Source organism: Macadamia integrifolia, unplaced genomic scaffold (genome assembly GCF_013358625.1).
Source record: "Macadamia integrifolia cultivar HAES 741 unplaced genomic scaffold, SCU_Mint_v3 scaffold_56A, whole genome shotgun sequence".
In the NCBI taxonomy this organism is placed as follows: Eukaryota; Viridiplantae; Streptophyta; class Magnoliopsida; order Proteales; family Proteaceae; genus Macadamia; species Macadamia integrifolia.
Genome location: NW_024870669.1, coordinates 1 through 24,905, shown reverse-complemented (window position 1 = coordinate 24,905; position 24,905 = coordinate 1). Strand labels below are relative to the sequence as shown.

Here is a 24,905-nt window from a genome sequence, read left to right as displayed (position 1 = left end):
CCCCCCCCCCCCCTTGTTTTTATATTTAGGGTTAGCTACATCATCATCATCATCATCATCATCATTATTATTATTATTATTATATTATTGACACCCTTCAGCATTTGATGAGAAGAAAAAAAAAAAAATAATAATAATAACAATAAGAAGAAGAAGAAGAAGAAGAATCATAGGATAGGATGTTTAAATTGAAGTATTGCATAAAATAAAAATAAAAAAAATCAATTTATTAAGTGTTTTGGCATTTAATTTGATAGTAAAAAAAAAAAAGTGGAAGAAACACAAGGTTTGCTATTTTATGTAAAGTTAGATGCCAAATCTAGAGAATTAAGAATATCAAATTACCCATGGTATGGCCTTAAATCTACCTGCTACCCACTTTGGGTGGATTGTTCAATTGTAAGTATAGGCTAATCCAAATTAAGGATACAGTTCATAACCCAAATGCTGCTTACGCTACTATAGACTATCTTTACTTATTCATAATATGTGGAGTCATACCCCCACTTCACAAACGAGACTGTTTTGTGATTCATACTCAATACTGGTGTATGTATTGGATATGAATGTCAATCTTTTGATAGACATTCTTTTGAATTATGTTTCTTTTTGAAAAATCGTTTGATTGCCTTAAGAGTAGTACATGTTTCTCGTGGGTTGAGATATTGACTTCCAGAGAGAACGTCTTTTCGCTTTCTCCTTTTATACTAAGTGGTAAAAAGGTTGCTCAAATCTGAGTTTAAGTGTTGAGGTAAACTCACACTTAAACTCAGATTTTTACCTCAGATTTGGAACACATCCTTTGTAATATGGTCATTCATAGGAAGTAGGATGCTCACTTATGAAGATCATCCTAGTGGAACCAAACAACTCCAAAAATTAAGAATTATCATTTTAAAGAATGTCATGCCAAAGATTTACCGAACCAAACACAAGCGACAATCATGGAGGAATGGAACAACCTTATTATTGGAAAAAAAAAAAATCAATTTTTAATTAGGTTTACAATATTTTGGAACTAATGCTTCCTAAATGGTTTTGTCACCATTCCACTCCACTCCACCCTCCTCCCTCTCACCGGGTCACACAAAACAAAGACTTTATCAGTTTTAAGGGGAGGGATTTTGGTGCTTGTCTAGTCTACCTTGAAGGTGGGTGTAGAAGAACTTTCACAAACAATCACTAACTCGAATGCACATCCACTATAACTATAAGAACTTGTACTTTTTTGGACAATATTTGGTAAAGAAAATGTGATCTTGATTTTCATTTAAAAACAACAATGGCCATACAGCCAAATAATAATAATAATAATAATAATAATAATAATAATAATAATAATAATAATAATAATAATAATAATAATAATAATAATAATAATATATGTTGATGGGTTTAGGTTAGTGAGACAAATGTTATATGTCTGATTTGTTTGAACGACCTTCAATAAAAGGGTACCTGGACGACTGTACCTAAAATCGACATAGGTGGGGAGGTAGAGAATACCTAGGGGTGTGAGACAATTTTCTCTAAGGAACTTGGCAAAATAACTTCGTAACTTCAAAGAAAGGATACCTCACAAAAAGGGTAACAATGACTAGGCCGGATGACTATTTACCAAAAACACATGTGTCTGCAAAATTTATTTTCTTCTTGTAGGTTATGTTTTCAAATTTTAATACAAATGACTTTTTAACGGTGAAAAAAAAAACCACGTGCAAGTGGAACCCAAAAGCATTAAATGATAAAAAAAAATATGAAACCGTGTCTTCAGACTCGCTCTACGTCTCAATCCATCACTACCAATAGCCCCTTCCCCAACACCTTTCTTACTCAAGTGTCTTCAACCTCCAATTCCCCTCTTGTGAGTGGTTCTTATAAACTCACTGTACGTCCTCCTCCATTCTCCTGTGACCTCTACAAGTCATCCTTTCTTTCTTTCTCTCTCATCTCTCAATTTTCCTGAGGATGGTCACTGATGGAGATCAGAAGAGATACTGTATGTTAATGGCAGTAAGGGATTCTGATTATGTGAAAAAAGTATATGGTGGGTACTTTAATGTATTTCTTAAAGCATTTGCAGAAGAAGGGGAACAATGGGAGTTGTTTAGGGTTGTTGATGGAGAGTTCCCTGACATGGATGATCTCCACAAGTACCATGGTTTTGTCATCAGCGGTAGCCCTTCTGATGCTTATGGAAATGAGCTATGGATCTTGAAGCTTTGCTTTCTTTTGCAAACACTAGATGCCATGGAAAAGAAGGTCCTTGGCATATGCTTTGGTCACCAGGTACATCAAAGGGTTTGTTTAATTGGCTTTGGTTCTGGTTCTGGTTTTCTCTTATCTTTTCTAAAATTTCATATGCTCATGAGTTTCTCTCTTTTGTTTATTATATACATAGGTGTTGTGCAGAGCATTGGGTGGTAAGGTTGGGAAAGCTTATGGTGGATGGGACCTTGGGTTGAGGAAAATCAGGATTGTGGAAGACTTGCCCTTTTGTAATAACTTCTTTGGTGCCCTTCATGATATCCCTCCTTCCCTTACCATCATTGAGTGTCATCAAGATGAGGTATCATATGCTCTCTCTCTCTCTCTCTCTCTCTCTCTCTCTCTCTCTCTATAGAAAGTGATGACATTGTTGAAATGTGAAACAGGTATGGGAAGTACCTTTGGGAGCCAAGGTGATTGGGTTCTCAGAGCAGACAGGAGTAGAGATATTTGTGATTGGAAAGCATATATTAGGTATCCAAGGCCACCCTGAATACACCAAAGACATCTTATATGAAATCATCAATAGGCTCACTAGCAACAAGTTGATAGAAGTAAGTGATCACTTCTTTAACAATTTTCACCACTTCTTGAAAGAAATTAACATATAAAAAAAAGTTATCTAACATTAATGGATTGAAATATTACAGAAAGAAGTTGCAGAGGATGCAAAATCAAGATTAGAGATTGGTGAACCAGATAGGAAGTCTTGGGTGAAGATTTGCAAGAACTTTCTCAAGGCGGGAGATTATTGCCCATGAATAAGTGACGATGTAACTCTTCTTGTTTAGCTTTCTATCTAAGGGGGAATAAAGAGGTGGGAACTATATGTTAGGCCTGGAAGCATTAGAAATATTATCATGTATACAATACCATTGAAACAAATTGTGGGTAGCTAGCAGCTTCTTCCACTACGTACGAAACCATTGATCCCAATTTTCTGTGGCCAGTGGCATCTTTTAGTTTTGGGTAGTCTCTTTTTTTTTTTTATACAATAGTTTTAGATAGTCTTGTACTTTATACTTTGGAGACTTTACTGTACAACAAACAAGGGATTACGAAAGAAATTGTTTCAGGATGTACAGAAGAATTACACCACCTAATTTTTTTTTTTTTGGTATTATCGTCAAAATAAATAAATAAATAAATAAGTGAAAAGAACACTGCCCATTGCGTTCTTTATGCCTCGACACAGAGTCCAGATCAGCTACGTGTTTGCAGAGAGTAAATGCGGGTAGTGCTATTAATGCCCAGACACATGGAGAAGTGAAGCCAGGGCATGGGTGTCTTTTCACAGCTTGATTTTATCTCCCCATATGTTTGGGCATATGCAACAATATTGGGTAGGTTTTTTTTTTTTTTTTTCTTTTAAAGTGAGATGCACAAATCTTCTCAACCCATCCCTCGTCTTTTCTCACCAGCCTGGTTATGCCCATGCCTGGCTCCCACTAGCTCATCAGACTGACCACACAACCAGGACCCATCCCTCGTCTTTTCTCACCAGCCTGGTTATGCCAATGCTTGGCTCCCACTAGCTCATCACACTGACCACACAACCAGGTAGCATTTTTTCTTAGAAAAAAAAAAAGTACCCTCAGCCTTTGGTAATGATGCTCAATCAAACAATCAATCAAATGACTATAAATTATTTGACTCTTGATAATATACCTCATTCAAATGGAGGCAATGGAAAGCAATCAAGATTCAGGAGTGATGAGGAGACCTAGACCATGGGTCAAGCATTCTATTTCATCTGAGGGTCGATTGTTGTACATTTTGCCCCGGTCGGCGCCTCTTTTTTATTAATGCTAGTCTCTTATATTCATTGAACAGCGGGGAAAGGGGGAGAAAGGTGAATATCTGTGGTGAGTGTGATGGTGCGATGAACATCAGATGGCCAAGAGGACCTTGGGGTGAATGCTCGGATGCTCTCAGCCATCCGATGCTCACCTCACAGCTGCACTCACTGCAGAGAATGATCTCTCTTCAGAATGGTCCCTAAATTAAGGGCAGGTGTTTTCTGCCCGTGAAAGGCCCCTGCGTTCACATATAGAGGCACACAACCCTAGGCATAATCAAGATGATCATTGCACGCTCCTGAATCTCTGACGTAGGACCTCTCACAGACAGAAAATTTTATTTCGTAAATTATATGATAAATGTTTGTAACCAATCTCGTCAAAGAAAAGCTTTAATTAAAAAAATAGGAAAAAACTTCAAGAAATTAATTGTGGAGAACCCATCGGTGATGTTTTCCACCTCTACCATGACAACAACCCCTGAAACAACGAAGAATTCTGATTAAAGTTTTAAAACTTAAGATTGGTCCCAAATATCGATGAGATTGGTCCCAACCAATATTGATGAGATTGGTCCCAACCGATATTGATATGAGTTGGATTGATATCGATCAAGATGGAATTGGATTAGACAGATTTATCTTTATTAAAAAAAGTTATCTTTTGAACCATTTTACCCATAAACCTTTTCAATGGATTGGTATGGATCGGATCGGTTTTAGGAATCTGTCTTGGCCAATACTGATCCGATCCAAACGATCCTAGCCAACTGCCAACCAGATCCAACTTTTAAAACCATAATTCCAACGTGTTCAATTCACATTGGGTCCAAACCCTGTCGCAAATTCATTCTCCATCATGAATGTGGCCCCGTAAACTGGGCCTCTTTCTTTTTCTTTCCCTCTCATAGGGTTGTTTGTTTTTCTTTGTTCTTCTGGATAATAAATTATTTATCCATCCTAAAAAAAAAAAAAAAAAAAAAATAGTTGAAGAGAATCAATCATTTATTTGCCGAAGTCGATACTGATACCATCCGACCGATACCTCATACCACCGATCCAATACTCATCTTCCATTGCCTCCATTTAAATGAGATATTTATTTACCAATTGTGATTCAAGGAAATTTTGACATCAGATAAATATAGACCAATTGATGAAATTTTTTTATGAATATAACATATAATACAATTTTGATTCAAGGGAGTTTTGCTACACGAAAGCATAATATGGAAATTTTAACTATTAATATTTAGAAATTGGTCTAGGGTTGGTCACATGTTAAATTTTGGATTCAAAGTCGAGCATATACCTTCCCATGTATTGGCATATATTCACTTAAATTTTCACATGTCTATTAATTTTATTTTTAAAAATACATTTCACTGGATTCTCAAAGTTTTAATTTGTCACTTGAGAAATTTTATTTTGACTAAAACTTTGGATGCAAATATGCATCTTGTTTATATTTGAACATTCGAAACTCACTTACACAACATTTGAAAAATTATGAATTGCATCTCCGAGTATACTCCTTAACAAGCTTAGCAAATGCTGAATTCTTATTCTCTAGCAATTTGGTTGGAGAATCATATTCGAGTATAAGACCTGCTTAAGACAAAGAAACATGTTAATCTAAGTAGGCAGGTACCAAAAAAGAATAAGAAGAAGTATTATCGAACTCAACTAAATCAGTCCATTTAATGTGGTGTACTAATTACTAGTTACTAACCATTATCGAGAAGGAGGACCATATTGACATCAAGAATTGATGTTATCCTATGTGCAATTGTGATGACAGTAGACCTTGAGAAGTGTTCCCTAAGTGTTTGCTAAATTAGAAAGTCAGTTGCGCTATCCACTGATGCAGTAGCTTCATCAAGCACTAATACTTTGCTCTTCTTGAGTAATGCTCGCCCTAAACAGACTAACTGCCTTTGACCCATGCTCCAATTATCTCCATTTTCAGTCACTGTTACAATCACCATATGAAAATGGGTTAGTTATTGAGGATCTTATTTTCATTAACAATTCTTCCTCTTTTTCCTATTGGACAACGGATTGGGTTGCTTGGAGGCTGACTTTTGCACTAAAAGTTGGATATATCATACAATAATATATTATGCATGCATAAATTGATGTTGAACAACTACGGTGTAGAATGAATATGTGAACAAACCAACCTATAGAATCAAGCTTTCCTTCCTTCTTTTTAATTTCATCACCAAGCTGGCATCTATCTAAAGCCTATAACAACAAAGAAGTCTATGTCAACTTTCTCGATTGCTTACTTTCTAGGTAACATGATTATTAAAGATGAGGTAAAAAAAATAATAATAAAGACAAAAGCAAGCGATGTCATGCATAAATGAAAAACAAGACAATGCACTTCTCAGATCTCAACTAAGATGAAAATTTTGGCCAAATTTTACCGAAATACGACCCAATGCATCTTGTGGAATAATTTCAATATCTCAATCGAAAGGATTTAAAAATTCAACCAAAAATAAAAATAAAACAACCACAAAAAAGGAGTTCAAAGAGATACATGTCCCAACTATATATATATATATTTTTTTCCATCAATGAGAAAGACATGTCAATCCTATCTTTGTCACTTAAATAAAGATTTCATCAAATGAAAAAAAAAAAAAAAATCCCACCTCCCAGATTTGTTCATCTGTGTACTCTTCAAGCGGGTCAAGATTGCTTCTTAAGGTCCCCTCAAACATTGTTGGGTCTTGCGGGATGATGCTTAATCTTGATCGTAAGTCATGAAGGCCAATCTTGGAGATATTGATATCATCTATCGAAATCTGACCAGTTGTAGGTTCAAGCATGCGGAATAGTACTTGTACAAGAGTTGATTTACCACTTCCTGTTCTCCCAACGATGCCAATCTTCATCTCTCCAGGGAAAGTGCATGTGACACCTTTCAAGACAAAAGGAAGGTGTGGAGCGTATCGGACCTATATATATATATATATATTAAATAATCAAATCATAAAGCTTAATAAAATTTTGTAAGTTTAATATTTGAGGAATCAAGAGTAGGAACTACCTGTAGATCAACAATATCGACTTTTCCTTGTGATGGCCATTCACAACTTGGCCTATTTTCTTCTACCATTAGGGGGGGTTCACTAGGAATGTAGGTGTATTGTAGTATTCTCTCTACAGATATGATTTTACTCTCAAGTCTGTTAAGATCCCATACAACCCCATGCATACTGAAACTTAGCCCATATGTGACTGCTAAACCCACAACACCTTTAAAAGAGAAAAGCCAACAAAAATAAATTTATCATTCTTTCATCTGAGCAATAAATCAAGGTTACCTAAAAGAATGATTTATAAATCTCAAGTTCAATTTTTTTACCAGGACTGAGTACTCCCTTTGGCAATGAAATTAAGGAAACCAAAGAGATGGCATATGTGATAACTGCCAATATATCCATGCGGAAGCATAACCACTCCATTGCACCAGAGAAATGAAATTTGGGCCGATTATACCCATCCACTAGCTTGAGGTTTGTCTTTATAAATCTCTCTTCTTGATCGAAGCATCTGATTGTTGTTGAACCTAAAACAGATTCGGAATAATGTTGTATGATTGGAGCCTGGCATACTCCGAACAACCGTGATAGTTCTCGTGCAGCAAACATGTAGTATTGCTACCAGACAATGTTCATAAAAAAGAAAATTAAGTACAACGTAATAACAAAAATGTGTAATGAATGTATAACTTATAAAAAAAATGATATAAAAAAATGATATAGCGTGCTACTTTTTTTTTAGAGAGAGAGAGATTAATCTGAGTTGTTAATATTTAGATGGTTTACAATGACACCATCATCATATGTACAACTCTAAGAAATATTTTATTCTATTTTATTTACTTCAATTATTTCTCTTTCGAATGGTTATTATTTTCTATTTTTCATTATCATTTTTTACCAATCTAAAATATGATAATGTACAAGAAAGTATGGCTTCATTATTTTTATTTTTGGTGAAAATGTATGGCCTTATTCATAATTGCCAAAAGCACATGAATATGCAGTTTAGTCTAAAAATGCAACATAATGCAACCGAGGTGAAAGGCGGTGCTTTTTCTAGCATAAAGTGTAGCCCATGCACATAGCTATGGAAAGGAAAAGGGATGAAAAGAAGGAAGGGAAGTGAAAATAAAAAGGTGAAAACGAAGGAATGAAGAAGATTTTTCCATTGTAAAATTATCAACTAATTAATAAACCGACACTAGAAGCACCTAGATAGGCTTCTCTTAATTGACCAAATAAGAGCCACAAGGCACTTCTGTTGGAGGTCTATTTTTTTGAAGTCAGCTGTGTAAATGGCCACCTATACCTGTATTACATTTGAGCCCTAATTTGTTGAGAATTCAACTTTTACAACTTTGGAAGTTTAATCATTGAAAATATAGGGGTAAAAGTCCAAATGAATGGTTCCTGCAATAAAAATTTGGTCCAAAACTGACAAATGAAAAATCTGTGGATTTTTCAATGATTTGCTTCACCACATCGCCAGCTCCATTTGGACTAAAATTTACGATATGAGGAGGGGACTTTGGGATATAAATATTCAAAAATTTCATCCAATCAGATTTTCCATGTGACAAAATAGGCACCGCACCCAACTATGGCTTGGTCACGTGGACTATTAGACTAGAAAGTCCCTTCCCTTTATTTATTGTTAAATTTTTTTTTTTTTTAACAATTTTGAAATTCTTTTTTCAACCAATAGAGCTATCAATAAATCTAATAAGCCAAATTATATTTTTGCCTATACATATTTAAAATATTTCATACATGTCAAAATCACTCCTGCTCATAGTCTTTTTGCAGATGATATATTCATCTTTGCAAATGCTTCAATCAGTTATGTTAAAAATTTAAAGAGCTTCCTTAGTAAGTATCAGGAGTTTTCTGGGCAGAAAATCAATCTAGAGAAGAGTAAAATTTTTTTGGGGGATATATCTTCTCAGAGAAAGCATGCTATAGCGGAGGAGTTAGAGATTCCCCTTTGTATGTTCCCTACAAGGTACTTGGTGGTGGAAATTTTCAAAGGAAGAGTTAAAAATGAGTCAGTGATGCCAATCATAGATAGAGTGAAAGATCGGTTATCAGGATGGAAGGGTAAACTGTTGTCCCTGGCTGGTAGGGTGGAGCTGATGAGATCAGTGATCATGAGCATGTTGTCGCATAGTTTTGCTGTCTATTGGTGGCCTGCATCTATGATTGAGACTCTAGAAAAGTGGATGCGTAACTTTGTTTGGTCGGAGGAGATAGACTCGACGAAAAGAATTGTGGTCAACTGGGATCAGTGTTGCAAACCTAAGGAGGAAGGAGGCCTTGGGTTGAGGAGATTAAGAGATGTTAACAAAGCCATGCTATGTAAAACTGCGTGGCGAATAAAGCATGAAGACTCCACGACTAGTAGGTTCCTTAGGGCCAGATTTCTTGATAAAAAAGGGAGACCTAAGAAAGGGTATGGTAGATCGTCCATATGGCCTGGTATAAGAAGAGTGTGGAATTTTATTTCTTCAAAAGAAAGATGGATTGTTGCGGATGGAAGATCAATAAATTTCTGGAAGGACATTTGGGTTGTGAGGCGGCTATGGAAGAAGGTGTGGATGGTGCGGATCAGTTGGACCTGGAAGGGAAGGTGCATCATTTCATTCAGGATTTCAAATGGTGTTTACCTGAGGTGAATTCCAATTTCATGAGAGGTATTTTTGATTCAATATCAACTATAAATAATCCAGATTTTGAATGCGTTGATAGGTGTATGTGGAGCTTAACTATTGATGGGAAATTCAGCTCCAAATCTGCCTAGGAGGATATTCGAAAGAAGAACCAAATAGTGCCTTGGGCTTCCTTAATTTGGTGTAAAAAGCAGCTGCCTCGGGTTTCATCCCTAGCGTGGAGAGATCTTCATGGAAAGGTCCCAACGGATGATATGGTTAAAAAGAGAGCAGTTCCATTGGTGTCCAAATGCGAACTATGTAAGGTGGAGGAGGAATCCTTGGATCACCTATTTATCTCTTGCTCTTTCTCTAGAAAAATCTAGTGCTATGTTTGTGATTGTCTTAACTTGAATAGGGGCAATCAGTCATCTCTCCTTGAGCTTGCTCAATGGTGAAAAAGAAAGCTTAAAATAGTTTGTTGTAAGGAGGCGTGGTCAATGAGTTTTGGAATAGTTCTGGACCACTTATGAAGGGAAAGAAATGGCAGGAAATATGATAGCAAAGAAAGATTGGCAAAATATGTTTCTATCATGGTTGTGGAAGACATTAGAAGAAATGAGCCTTCGACAAAGGGAGAAGTGAAAACACCAAATGACATTTTATGCTGCAGACACCTTGGTGTTCCTATTCAGGATGGATCTCATAGGGAAACGTTGGAGATTTTTTGGTGTAAGCCTTTTGTCAACTGGATTAACTCAATTTTAATAGAAGCTCTTTGGGGAATCCAGGGCAGACTGGTGCAGAAGAAATATTTAGAGATCAGCGGGGAAGGGTGCTAAGCTCATATAAAACATTTCTAGGAGTAATTGGTGCCTTTGAGGCAGAAATAGAGGGTTTGATGGAAGGGTTGATGAGAGCCGAAGATATGAGAATTAAAATGCTGTGGGTGGAATCGGACTCGAGTGCGGTGGTGACTTTGCTTCAACAAAAGAAAGTGCCGTGGTTTGCTTTGCAAAGATGGCTGTCTCTTCAGACTTATCTGAATAGTATTAGATGGAAAATTTCTCATAATTATAGAGAAGGGAATGCGATTGCTGACTACCCGGCTAGAGATGCGGCAATGTATGGGATTACGACTGAAAATGTGGTGTTTTCATCTCATATAGTGGACATTCTTGCTAGGGAAGCCGATGGAAGACCGCACGTTAGATTTATTTAGTTTGAGTCTTTCCCTCTCCTGCTGATGGCAATGTCAAAAGTGGGAGTTGGGATGACTAGTGGAGTTTGTTTTGAGTTTTGTACTTTTGAAGTCTTTTTCTTCTTTTAATTAAATAATCCTCTAGCAAAAAAAAAAGCCCAACCATGTTTCTTTAGCCGAACTTAAAATTTTGATAACATTAGCCATGCTTGGTCTTTTTGTTTTTAGAAAAATTTGATAAGTGAAGGACTACATTTTTGCATTAATTCACTTGAGAGCATGTGACTTGTTACATCTTTTTCTTGTAAAATCAAGAATAATATTAAAGTTTAAATCATCACTTTCGCACCCAAGCATATACAGTGAACAATAATAACATGAACAAAAGAAAGTCAAAATACAGTGATTAAACAAGGCTTAAATTGACTTGTTTATGACCCATTAACAATGGAAAAATTATGGTTGAGCTTGATTTAAAATTTCAATAAAAAGAAGTGGAACTGGTTATAGAATTACCTGATACCAGATGCATATCACAGTCATCGGAATAAAAACTATTAGCATTTTCCATGCAACTTGTGACATTACTGCAGCAGTTCCTATGAATTCTATGAATGAGACAAGAAGTTCTTCTATTTGTTGTGGAATAAATGTATCAACTGTACTTTGATCTACTGTCACCTGAAAAATAAAATTATTTAAAATTTATAATTATATTAACTTTTATATTCATCAAAGAATATCATTGGATCTCAAGAGTAAATAATCATATTTACTAACCCGATTTAGAATCCTTCCACTCGGAGTAGAATCAAAAAATGACTGGGGTGCACGAAAAATGCACAAATGCATTTTGTCGAAGAATTGAGTGGTTGTCTTAAATCCAGCAATTACATTAAGCATGGACCTTATAAGTACACACAAAGAGCTTCCAAAAGTCAAAGCAACATAAACAAAAATGACAGTGGATTGTCCAATATGAGGTCTCACATCCTTTGAAATAGGACTAACCAATACCATCCAATAATTACTAACTATTACGAGGAACTGATAAACAATCTGTGCTAGCAATATCAATGGTACAAATGCCCCTTTATATGCAGTGGTAAAATACTTCCAATAGACTGAAAGGCTAACTCCACCCTTTTCTCTCTTTTCTTCTTGGACAAGTTGCCCTTCTTGTCCATCCACTTTATTTGCTTTATAGTTTTTAGGTTCCATTTCCTCATCTTCTTGAATAGACTTTTCACTACATATCGTATCACAATTTTCCTCACCATTAATTAAATTATCCAAAGCAGCCCCATGCTCAATAGAATTAAGTTCTGTCCAAGCTTTCTTATGTGAACTTACTAACTCCATAAAATCAGTTCCTAAACTAAGAATTTCTTCGTACTTTCCGGCTTGAGTAATTTTTCCATCTCTCATAACCTGCTTCATAAAAGAAGGTAAATAATCACTTCCAAACCAAGTTAAGTGGACTGAAATCAATAAAAAAAAAAATAGAGCATATTCTCACCAAGATAAGATCAGCAGAAGATAAAAACTCTACTTGGTGTGTTACATAAATTACTGTTTTTGAACTCAAGATTCCTAGCAAACATTCCTGTCACAAAAGTGAAGATGTTAACACTCAAAATTAAACTTTCAGTTACTTAAAAAGAGCCATATAATAACACATATTAATATAATTTATTCTTTATAATTAATGATTAGTGAAATCGGTGCCTGGGAAAGCTTAAGAGAGAAAACAGAAGTTAAAGGCTGGCATCTTTTAGTATGGATGAAAGGTTTCCATCCCCGCCGCTCTATATTTGGGTGGAGACGGGTACATAGCAGCTTGCCTACTGATGACAATATCACAAAGTGATCGATCCCGGTGGTGTTGTGATGTTGTCTATGCTGCAAGAGTGAGGAATCTTGCAAGAGCGAGGAATCCTTACACCATTTATTCGTACAATGTGATTTTGCTACTAACATTTGGTCTATTGTTTTAAGTTTTTTTCTCTTAGCGATGGTATGACTTCTCGACAATTGAGGATTTATTCTCTTGATGGAAGAGAAAATCAGGGATGGGTTCCTTGTAGTAAGTTATGGCACCACATATGTTCTGAAAGGAATCGAAGGTTATTTGACACTAAAAAACAACCAACATCCTATGTAGTGGCTACGATTCTTCGTGACCTCCAGGATTACTCACCTCATATTACAATTCAAGTATTCTCTGTGGCAGAACTTCTCACCAAAAAGTTGATGGTGGCAGCAAGACCCCCCCTCCCCAAATATTTCAGAATTTTTTTTTAAATTTCCTGATCCTGATTTCTATAAAATTAACATTGACGGATGTTCGTTCAGAAATCTTGGATGCTTTGGAGTGGGAGTAATTCTAAGAGATGACGTGGGTTCTCCTTTAGTTTTCTTTGTGTGCTATGAAGGCATTGGGACAAACTACACAGTGAAATGTTCAGCTTTCTTTGTTGCACTGCAAATAGCTAGAGACAAAGGTGTTGACATGTTGAGTGTGACTCCCAAGCAGTTGTCATCTGTATTTGAAATCAATCGATCTCTTGGTGCTTTGAACATATTTTTTGGAATCTCAAACAGTATTCAATGGCGTATCTCGCACTGTTACAAGGAGATTAACTTGGTGGAAAATAAATTAGCCAAACACGCTACAACAGCTAGAAGATCTTCTTGGAATTCAGCCCTATATTTTATAAACTATTATCTAAATTGGGATTATCAACAAAGTCCGATGTATCAGTTTATGTAAATTTCTTTTGATTAGTTCATTATTCCTACTGATGCCAATGTCGGAGGTGGATTAGCGGTCCAATGGTTTTTTCTTTTGTGATCTCCTTTTTCTCCCATTTTTAATGATATTCACTTATTGGATTTTAGCAACAAAAAAAGGAGTGCATCAAGTTATAGGTCATGCAATAATAGACATTGCTCAATATTATGTGTTTATATATTGTTTGTTTCAACAACTACAACAGGTCAGCCTTGTCCTAATTAAATTGTGCCTGTTGAATGCATTATTTGTTTCGACAACAATTATTTCATTTTTCTTAGATTAAATTCAATTTCAAAGTGAATCAAATTATAATGTAAGCAATGGGATGCGTAAATTCAAGCTAATTAATTAAAAAAATATCTTTGGAAGTAGAGATCAAAGAGCCACTACCTTAAATAGATGAGATCCTGTGTGAGCATCCACAGCACTAAAAGGATCATCAAGTAGATAAATATCAGCATCATGGTATAAAGCACGTGCAATTTGAATTCTTTGCTTTTGCCCACCACTCAGGTTGGTCCCCCTTTCTCCTATGACAGTTTGGTCCCCAAAGGCACACAATTCCAAGTCCTTCTTCAATGAACATGCTTCAAGGATCATCTCGTACCTTTCCTTATGCATCTCTTTACCAAACAATATATTGTCTACTATCTTGCCACTCTGTATCCAAGGTGATTGTGCAACATATGCCTGTGTACCATTCAACTTAATAGCTCCAGATATGTTTAGCATTTCTCCCAATATGCATGAAAGTAAGCTTGACTTACCTGATCCGACAGAACCACAAACAGCCACTCTCATACCATGGTACACTCGAAAATTAAGATCTTTTAATGTGATATTAGTAGAATGAAGATCCCAAGAGAAATTCCCCTTGACTATCTCAATTGCTATCTTAGTCTTATCTCTTTGACGCTTTGGTACTATATTTGGATGAAGATCTTCTAGACAAAGGAATAAAGCTATTCTGTCTAGAGAAACTTTACTCTGAACTATCATGGAAATTGTTTCCGGAAGAGATCGAATGGGAACTTGCAATATCTCAAATGTTGCAAGTGTAGATAAAATCTCTCCTGACCCTAGTGGAATTCCCATAAGCACACATAACCCAAAAGTAACCATGGATACAAACATAGGAGCAGAAAAGAAGAGAAATCCATTAAAAGCTGATGTATAAAGTAACTTTTTTAACCAACTTGTTTCAACATTCCTAAGCATAATTATCTTAGCCAAGAACTTCATCTCCCAGCCTTGGAGCTTGAGAATCCTCATATTCCTCAAAGCCTCAGATGTCATTTTCATCCTTTGATCTTTTGAATCCATCAATTTCCCATGAAATTTCTCCTCTAGTTTTCCCAGTGGAACATTTGCTAATGTGAAAATCATTGTGGCAAAAAAAGTTGCAAGTGAAACGAACCCAAGGCTATTATGCAAGATGAACAATGCTAAAACAACCTGAACTGGCGCCCTCCATATATTATGTAAGTACCAACTACAAAAAGCAATCCTCTCAACATCAACACTCATCAGATTAATGTTCTCCCCACTAGTGTGGCTCTGTTTCGATTGATTTGAAAGCCTGAGACCCTTCTTATAAATTATTGCGAACAAGGCAGCACGAACTTTAATTGCCATTTTTCGCAATTGAAAGAACAAGTGCCTCTCTGAAAAACATCGTATGACCTTTGAAATAAAGAAAATAAACACTATCACATAGCCTTTATAATTTAGTTGGTTAGGGCTATTGAGATATTGAACAAAGTCAGCAATAAGATATGGTCCAACATAAGAAGCCAATGTGCATACAATGGTGAATAGAGTTGTCCATAAAATTTCTTTCCACGTTGAGAAAAACAATCCTTTCACCAACTTGAATGTGCTTATCTGACCACCATTACCATTGCCATTACCATCATATTCAAGATTGTATTTAAAACGAGCAAAGACCACACTAGCACTATCACAATTGGCAAGTTGAGGAACATCTTCAAGGTCTAGTATTTTATTATACCCAAGTGCAAGCAAAGGGCGCATCCAAGAGAAAGTGAAGATACTAAGAAGATTGGCATTCGCATAAGGAGTTACTTTCTCTCCACTGACACTTGGTTCTTTCCCATCATCGACATTTTTTTGATTGGATTTAATTTTCAAAAAAGGCTCCAAAAGATGGAAATCATCTTCTTCTTGCCTCTTGCCAAACAACCCAGCATAACAAAATAACAAACCAACAATAAGGGATACAACATCAGAGACCCATAACAAGAATGGTGAGGGTGAATGTTTCCAATACAAACTAAGATGTATAACAAGATAGAAGCAAGACATTAGGAAGTAGAAGATGCACCAAATCCTAAGTACAATGGGGAATTTATGCTCTCTTGAATGAAAAAACTTGGTGTATAAGTAAGTAGAGATCACAAACCAAGTGAGTGTTCTAGATGCAAAATTCAATTGGGAAGCAATTTTTGGATAAGACCAACCGTATCTATACCCAGAGAGGTAGTTTAACATGCATAGGAGAAGATCACAAACTGACAAACTCATACAAGATATAATGGTTAGCGAATAATAAAAGTATGTATTATTCAACTTTGGTTTTGAATTTTCAACGGTAGGCATTGTATTTCTCTTGCAAGCCCAAGAAATAGATAAAATTAATAAGAAAATTAGATGGGAAGAAGCAGAAAACCCGTTCAAGAAAATGGTTGCATAAGGCTGCGAAGAAAAGAATATCCAGATATTAATATCATTCTTTGATTCTTCAAAAGCATCCATGTTTGCAAAAGAAATTCCTTCAATTTGAATTTTGTTGCTCAATTCAGGATGGTCTATTATAAATACTATCAGCTTTACCACATTTTGAATTGATGTAGGGCCATTTGCAACAATGTGGTGGAAACTCTTGCATCTAAATTCCAACCATTTCCACCTTATGTGTTCTAGAATGGGTTTGACCAATATTGGAGTCTCAATATTACCCTTAGAAGTTATCCAACCTGTTATGAACAAACAGAACAAACAATGTTTGTAATTATAAAGAGAGAGAATTTTTAAAATTTTCATATCACATTTACGTGAATTTACTCCATACTCACTTAAGAACATTAATAGAAATAATAAAAAATTAGATATGAGTTGAAAAAGTCGAATAAATATTTTAAAATTAACATATTGTTAAAAAATGAAAAAAAAAAATTTATATTATAGAAGCACCAAGTAATGCATTTCAATAATTTTTTATAGCAAGATAAAAAGGGGAAAAAAAATGAACTTCCAAAATACCAAATCCTTGTACTAAATTCCAAATAATGAACCACAAAACAATATCATGAATATACTTAACATGTAAATAGAACTATCGAATGTTGAAATACACCATCTTGTTTTCAAGAAACCTTGCCAGACATTGATGGCAACTTGAAGATCATCGAATGTAATGGGGGAAAATCCTAGTGTCAGAACACTACAACTGACCACAATTTTATCTATAAAAGATACATTAAGTTAACTCACTCATTAAATTCTATCTCATATGATCAATAAAATTATTTCTTTTATAATATATGGTAACAAATTTTTAGAAGTGCTAGTTACACAAAACTACAACTAACCGCACTCAGCCTTTTCATCCATAAATTAATTTCCAGTTGAGTATTTCGCCAAGTTAATTGACTCATTTCAATCTATTTCATTTGACCAATAAAATTTCATATATATTCAATTACCATATTCTTGAGGTGCTAGTTATAATTCATTGCTCCTAATTATGGTAGAGAACTAGATATTATGAAAGATGACTGCTAGAACTATACTGCATGTGCATTTGCTAGTTAGCTCTTGAAACAAGACTAACTTAAAAGTATATGTACATGTATTCTATTACATCAGACGATAATAGAGGTTGTTTTTAATATACATCGTAGTTTTCCCTTCCATGTTGGGATAGGAAGATATAACATGGTATCGAAACCTCTGTTAGTTAAAACGGGAACGGCAAAAAAACTTTGTTCGGTACGGACATGTTTTAAACGGATCAAAATGTGAACGGGACGGTAAAAAATACGGTCAAATACGGTAAAAATGGGAAAAAATAAAAAACGGACAATACGTGTTTTAAACGTTTATATTTAAATAATACGGTGTCAAAAAAAGGGCAATATATAGACATAAATTGGCATAATAATTCTCTAAATACCTAGATAACAATCAAAACAAATATAGATAATATTCATTTGAAGTTTTAAACGCGTATCCATTTTTAATATCTGTTTTTTTACTATCAAAAAAACGGATACGCGTTTAAAACTTCAAATAGCCCCATTCCTGTTTTTTACCGACTTTCTGTGAAAAATTCAGCAAACGACGTTTAAAACGGCAAAAAAATGGTTCGACGTTTTAAACGTGTTTTCAAAGCGAATAAACTAACAAAGATCGAAACCATCAGGCCAACTACATTAGTAATATATATAAATATATATACAATCACACAAACGATGAGCCACTCATTTCACATGACTGTCATACAAAAAAGGGGCAACTCATGAGAAGAAGTGATGATGGGAATAATCTCACAGTAGAAAGCCTACTATAACTAGTTATTTTGGTTTTCTACTGGAGGCTTCAACTATGACCTCAACTCTATTTATTGGACCGAACAAGATACGACTTATTTGAACTCAGTTGAATGAACAATTCCATAAACATATAAAAGTAATCTTTTTGCAAGATTTTGTGCCCTCTATGCCCCCCTTGGTAGTGATTCCTCCAGCATTACAATCTTTACCATAATGATGTTGTCAATAGATCAAATTATTTCGTAGATTGGATTTCATTTGATAGTCGATGGCCCCATTGCGTTTGCTTAAGGTAGAAGTTTTGTATAAGTGTATCACCGTGCTACTGGGACCAAGGCAAAAATATCTCTTCCATAAAAGAAGAAGAGGCTTATGCTTCCTTTGTTGAAGTAAGCGTAAATGGTCTTATTCAAGCTTTCATAAGAATGGACTTAGTGAAGTCCCCTATTTCGTATACCGGAAAAAGGGATAACTTAATATACCAGTTGTGAACCTCTGCACCTAAAAACTTTAAGCTTTTAGGTTTGACACTTCAACACTCATGAAAGAGGACATTGATAAAGAAGCCACCTAAAGTTTGGCAATTGTATGACCAAATTTTTTCATATTATTTCTAAAGGCCAAAAAAATGCAGATGTTAAGAAAACAAACATGCCACAATCAACAATGTGACAACGGAAATTAAAGTTCAACACAGTTAAATGATTGATATCAATTTTGATTCCAAATTTGACACCCTTACAGTGTAGACAGGAATTGTGATCCACATTTGCTAGTTAAAGGTACAAAAAAACCTCATCCTACTTATGTGAGAAAGAGAGAGGTGCACCTTAACGTAGACACTTCAAATTATTCTGTGTAATGTTTAACTTTTTCCTAAAACTTCTTCAACAAAAACCAAAAACTATCCCCTGCGCTTAGATGAGTTGAGTAGATGAAGCGTTTCTTGGCTAGGAAGGATAAAGCTAGGAATGCTCTTCACAAAAAAACTTATAAGGAAATGGGCGTGTTTTGACTTGGCTCGTGACTCCTGACTTCCTCATAAATTGGAAAGTGGTGGTTCATACAGAACGAAATTTAACTGCTGTCCATTGCAGCCAAGTAGCTCCAACACTTGTGGTAACCATAGGAATGGAATCCTAGAAGGCATTTTGGAAAATACTAAAACCTAAAGGGGTATTTATGAATCCTAGGGGGAAGTGAATTATTCTATTTTTTTGGTTGCCTATCAGGGGTAGCAGCCAAATTTTTTTGGTCCGTCTATAATGCAGCAGGTCCATATCCTCTAAAATAGAAAAGGAGTGGTGGTCTCCCACTTGAAATGCATGATAACGCGGGTCTGGCGCAGGCTGACCCAAGAGGTAAATATTTGAAGACGCTATGGATGAGAGATCAATTTCTACTAAGGTGGTCAAGGAAGATGACCAAGTCCATCTAACATGGTTAAGAATTGAGTTGGGCTTTGATTTGTATGTTGGGATTTCACTGATATATGTGTGTGAAATATGGCTAGATAAATTAAGGACTAATCAGCTCTTTGATTTGATTAGTCTTGTCTTTTACAGATTCTGATTCTTGGCCAATATTGTATCAGTGGATCGTGTATGTTCATAGACAAAGGGTAAAACAGTAAAAAATAATATTTTTTAATTGAATCCAAGGGGAATTCTGTCCGATTTGGATTGGGATCAAATCAATATCAAACCTTGCTTCAAAGGCTGGTACACAGATGAGAGTGCATCTCACATGTTTGATAAAATTACTGAAAGAATTAGAGAATTTGTTATGCAAATAGGAAATACCAAACTTATTTCAATTATGTAATCTATTATATAAATAATACTATGTGTGGTCCATAATTTATTATCACAATCATTTGTCAAAAATCATTTATAAATATAAGGAAGAAATAAAGAACACTATGCTACTCGCTTGCACATAGAGTATTATAAACTATCCCAAAGAGAGTCTTTGGATGCATTCCTCTTTGTCGAGGTGTTCCAAGCACTTTCTCAATCACATCCCCAAGTTATGTTAGACCACTCCTCAATGCTGATCTTTTAGGATTCTGATCATGCAATTGAAGCGTGAGTGTCCTCTCCAACACCTCAACTCTCCCAACGCATTAGATTTCAGGAGAGATGGGGGTGCATGCCTGGGTCTTTCCAACCGTCCAATATGCATTGGAGAGGAACCGAATCCATGATTGAATTTACTGTATATGTAAATGATGCCCTGTCTTGGTGTATACTTTTGGTCCATTTCGTCATCCTTTTGTATTGTACAATTGATCATGCATGTGTAGAAGGGGGCAGCAGGACCTAATTCAGCCGGGCTGGCTTTCCATTTGATTTCACTTCAGATTGCCATCTATTATGAACTTAAACTAATTAAAACTTAAAAGACATCACAACCAAGGAAAAATAGCTCATTATTTGTCCTTCAAATAGAATAAGTTGAAAACATGTAACACAAACAAGAGAGCTGGAAGATAATTAACTCTTCAAATATTACTGCTCAACTTAGCCTTTTTGTCCAGACCACTCCATTTTCATTTATCCAATGACAAACTTCAATTTGGCCTGGGCCAAAACCCAGGAGCTCGAAAGCAAGATGGTTTGGACTCCAAGTTGATGTGTCATAGTGGCATGCCATGATCACATGATTCACTTTCTTCCAAGCATGTATATCAACTGCATATACTTTAACTTTCTGCAAAACATGACAATAATAGACTTGAAATGGGAATGGTTGGCTATGACATAAGATTGGTGGTTCGGAGAGGTTTCCATATATGAGTTTCACAGCTCCAATTGTAACATTCTCATAAGATCCTTCAACACTCTCAGTACTCCATATGCATATATGGCGCCCTAATTTCTCAACAACAAAATCGATGAGATCCTCCATGGAAGTTGCGCATGTGTAATGCTCACCTATAATGGGGTTCCTCTTACAAATCTTGAGGGTGTCTTCAATATACTCATCCATGTTTGATTTATCCACCACACCAAAAAGCTTCTTTAATTCCGTGATATGGCTAAAGGAAAATGGAATTTTTGTTGCTAGAGGTCGTGGCAAGAATGATCTATATGAGATTGTGTCTCTTAGATCAGGGATAGGAATGGAAGCTCCCTCTCTCACCATTGATTTGCGAAAATATGGCAATCCCCCTTGGCGGGCAACTGATATGGGTGTACCATTTGGAAGGCCTTCATATGTTAGTTTGACAGCATTCCACTGGGCTATTGGTGGTAGGGTTGTGTCGTTTGTAGTTATCTTCACCAGTGCATTGGTAGAACAAGCAATGTTAGCCTGTTTACAAAACGAATGTAGGTGGGAAGACAATTTATTTTCTTCCATTAGCTTCATAAACACTATTGCCTGATGGAGGCTTAATGGAGAAGTCTTCGCAGCTAACCAATGTGGAGGATTTGGAAGACCAATATGCTCTTTCCAGTACTGTGAGAAAGTATTTTCACCTTGACAACCCTGTGATTTTATGGATAGAAAATAACAACTAATTAAGAAAGATAAAACAATGACAAAGAATAAATAAACTTATAGAAATGAATAGATAATGGAAGAGCATCATTTTTCTTACACTAAAATATGATACTATCAAAAGTTCAAGCAACAGAATGGGATGTGCCATGATGGCAATGGAACAAAAAATGAAATGAGACCTTAGACTTGTGCCTTAGTGAGAATGAGTTGTGTTTTTCAATGGTTGCCTTACGACTTGGGTTTTTGCACTTAATTCCTTTGACATTCCTAACTTCCAAAAAATTAGGATGTTGGAAATGTTCAGAAATAAAAACACATCAAACAAAAAGTTGGATGTCTTGAAGTTTTATTTAATTAAGATTATCTGAGAACCTAAGCCATACGTTTATTAGGTAAGAATAATATCCCATGTGGTTGGTTCTCAGATTTATTCAATTTGCTACTCTAGAAACTAATTTTGAGACTTTCGGGTTAAAATGTCTGACTATAGAAGGAAAACTTTGAGAGGTGGGGAAACTAAAAATTGTAATCATAGAATGAATTGGTATTCAAGGAAACTTTGGCATGTACAAAAGAAACAAACTCTAAAGAGATATGGTATCTCTAGAATGGCACCAAGATTTGCCGCATGGAAAGCTGATGTGCCAAATCTCTCAATTGACTAGTGATTGCATTCTACCCGATTAGGGCATGAATGATATATTATTTTGCTGACCTTAAGCCAAACAAAAAAAAAAAATTCTCTATTATTGTGTTTAAAGGACTACCTAATATTGCATGAAATCATAAATATTGAGTGTCCCAAGAACATATTATTGTATAATTTTCCAGTATGATGACATGGGACCTTGTTGGTTCAAGTGTTTTTTTTTTTTTTCACTAAAAGGATTCAAACACTTTATCGAAGAGAAAGAAGAAAAAGATTATACAAAGTAGTTAAATATCCCCACCTTCGGTATTGCCATCAACAGGGATTTAAAACCGCATTAACAAAACCTGTATCTAGGTCTAGTGAATCTATCAATCACTAGCTTATCCTGAATATGTTTGGGAAAACTTGTTGGTTCAAGTGCCGCTCAATTATTTATCTAAGATAATTTGTAGTGTTAGAAAATAATGATACACATTCTAAACAAGATACCAACTAAGCCTGTTCCTAATGTGCACTTTGAATAGTGGAATGGGTGAAAGCCTAATTCATAATTTCTTAAAGTTTGGGGATTGCATAGCTTACATGCGAAGGCAATTGACAAACAAGTTGGAATCTAAGTAAGAAAAATGCTACTTCTTAGAATATCGGAAGAGCACGATTAAGATCATATAATCTTGTAGAACAAGTTCTTCTTTAATTACTATTCCTTAATGTGGATCATGTCACATAGTGGTAAGTAGGTTGATCACTTACCACTTGGAAGCCTTGCATTGTGAATGCCCATTTAAGTAAATGGGCCTAGTTTTGGGGGGCATGGTAGGATTTATAATCGAGCCGATCGATGTTGAGCTTGGCTTCCTTAAACGGGTCTAAACCAGACTACGGACCTATTTAAGTCTAAACGGGCTCTAAACGGGCTTTAAACGTGCCCACCATAAAATTATTTTCTTAAGTGGGTTGAAAGTCCAGAAATATGTGATGAAAATCTTTAATAAAGAAGAGAAGTGATATGAGATTATGGTTGTTCTTTAAAAAGAAAAAAAAAATTACAACATTACAACTTACAAAACAAAGGTTAATGAAATCAAATCCTATTACAAAGCAAAGGGTAAGAAAGTTTAGTTATTTTCTTACTATTAGTGGCAAAATAGGAAATTTATGTAGTATTAAGGGGTCGGGCTAGCTCGGGCTACAACAAGTCGGTTTAAGTCGGGCTTATAAACGTGTCGGTTGGGTCGGATGCCCGATGGGCTAGCTACTTGCACTGTAAACGCATGTTTAATAAACATGTCAGGCTCAATCAAGCCAGTTTAGAACAAACCGTAAACATATCAGGCTCGGTTGGGCCTATCGGTGGGGGCTCAGAATTGACACCCCTAGTGATAAGTTCTAAAATAGGAAGAAGAATGGTAGAGGAGTTCTACTGTCTGTAGGCTCTTTATGTTAGGACGTCCAAGGATGTATACATAGAAAATGAATAGAAAGAAATCACTTTGGAATAAACTCTATGTATTCAAATTTCCAACCAGGTCATGACTCTTAAAAGAGGGGCTATGAATCCTACAAATCCCAGCTCCATATTACATTTGCTCTTAAATTTTATTTATTTTTATTTGTGAGACTTTCTGAAAGTCTAAGTGTGTAGAGAGGAGAAGGGGAGGGGTTCTTAGAGATACTTAGCCCTATGATTAAAACAATAGAATAATTAAAAAGGAGAATTTTACTTAAAATTTTAAAAAATGGTTTTCTTATTGATAAGCTTTAAGGTATTAAATTATTTGTAATGTTAGTAATATAGATGGCAAACCATGGTGCAACGATAAAGTTGTTTCATTGTCACTTAGTGATCATATATTCGAGTCGAGAAATTGCCTTTATGTGAATAGGGGGATAAGACTACATGATGATCCTTCCTAGCCTAGACCCCACAATAGTAGGAACCTCATTCATTGGGTATGTCCAAGAGTCGTGAAGATTTTCCATTTATAATAAAAAAATTGTAAAATAATAAGAATTGTTAGACAAGATAAAAAATCATAATATCCTTGTATCTCAATTTCACCTCAAGGATCAACATCTCATAATTAAGGTTGTGTTTGGTAGCAAAGAGAAGAAAAGAAAATCATGCAAATTTTGTACGTGTTCTCGGATCTCATTGTTATCTTTGTGTTTGGACGACCCAGTGACAGCGAGAAGATTCAAGGTTTTAAATTTAGAATTGTCTTGGGAATCACACAATTTTCTACCGCTGTCATCCAAAAAATCTCGTCTATACCACGAGAACGGATCTCCTACTCGTACGATCACCTGGTCGTACGAGTCAGCGACCAACACCTGTCTTTTTTGTTCTCAGATTTACCCCTCTTTATCCTTGTAATGGTAAAAAGTGGGATAGGTGTTGATC

At 35.5% G+C, this 24,905-nt stretch overlaps 2 protein-coding genes and 1 pseudogene across 2 annotated transcripts; 1 reads left to right on the top strand and 2 right to left on the bottom strand.

The window, feature by feature from the left end:
- The first annotated feature begins 1,823 nt into the window (after window positions 1-1,823).
- Window positions 1,824-3,359, top strand: LOC122071696 (gamma-glutamyl peptidase 5-like). The gene is made up of 4 exons (XM_042636087.1): window positions 1,824-2,289; window positions 2,402-2,569; window positions 2,655-2,822; window positions 2,919-3,359. The coding sequence occupies exons 1-4, from the start codon at window positions 1,969-1,971 to the stop codon at window positions 3,027-3,029; spliced, it is 768 nt and encodes a 255-aa protein (XP_042492021.1). The 5' UTR covers window positions 1,824-1,968; the 3' UTR covers window positions 3,030-3,359.
- A 2,214-nt stretch (window positions 3,360-5,573) lies between these two features.
- LOC122071690 lies at window positions 5,574-16,093 on the bottom strand (annotated as a pseudogene).
- Window positions 16,094-20,756: 4,663 nt separating this feature from the next.
- Window positions 20,757-22,067, bottom strand: LOC122071675 (polygalacturonase-1 non-catalytic subunit beta-like). Its single transcript, XM_042636059.1, has 2 exons — window positions 21,947-22,067; window positions 20,757-21,834 (listed from the first exon to the last, which is right to left on the bottom strand). The coding sequence occupies exons 1-2, from the start codon at window positions 21,995-21,997 to the stop codon at window positions 20,860-20,862; spliced, it is 1,026 nt and encodes a 341-aa protein (XP_042491993.1). The 5' UTR covers window positions 21,998-22,067; the 3' UTR covers window positions 20,757-20,859.
- Between the last annotated feature and the right edge of the window lie 2,838 nt (window positions 22,068-24,905).

What these genes read in the sequence shown, in the direction of transcription:
- LOC122071696 (XM_042636087.1), top strand. Translation starts at nt 1,969, where the DNA reads ATGGTCACTGATGGAGATCAGAAGAGATACTGTATGTTAATGGCAGTA. An exon ending in GCATATGCTTTGGTCACCAG is followed by an intron (nt 2,290 to 2,401) that starts GTACATCAAAGG and finishes TTATATACATAG; the next exon opens with GTGTTGTGCAGAGCATTGGG. An exon ending in CTAGCAACAAGTTGATAGAA is followed by an intron (nt 2,823 to 2,918) that starts GTAAGTGATCAC and finishes GAAATATTACAG; the next exon opens with AAAGAAGTTGCAGAGGATGC.
- LOC122071675 (XM_042636059.1), bottom strand. Translation starts at nt 21,997, where the DNA reads ATGGCACATCCCATTCTGTTGCTTGAACTTTTGATAGTATCATATTTT. An exon ending in TGATAGTATCATATTTTAGT is followed by an intron (nt 21,835 to 21,946) that starts GTAAGAAAAATG and finishes ATAAAATCACAG; the next exon opens with GGTTGTCAAGGTGAAAATAC.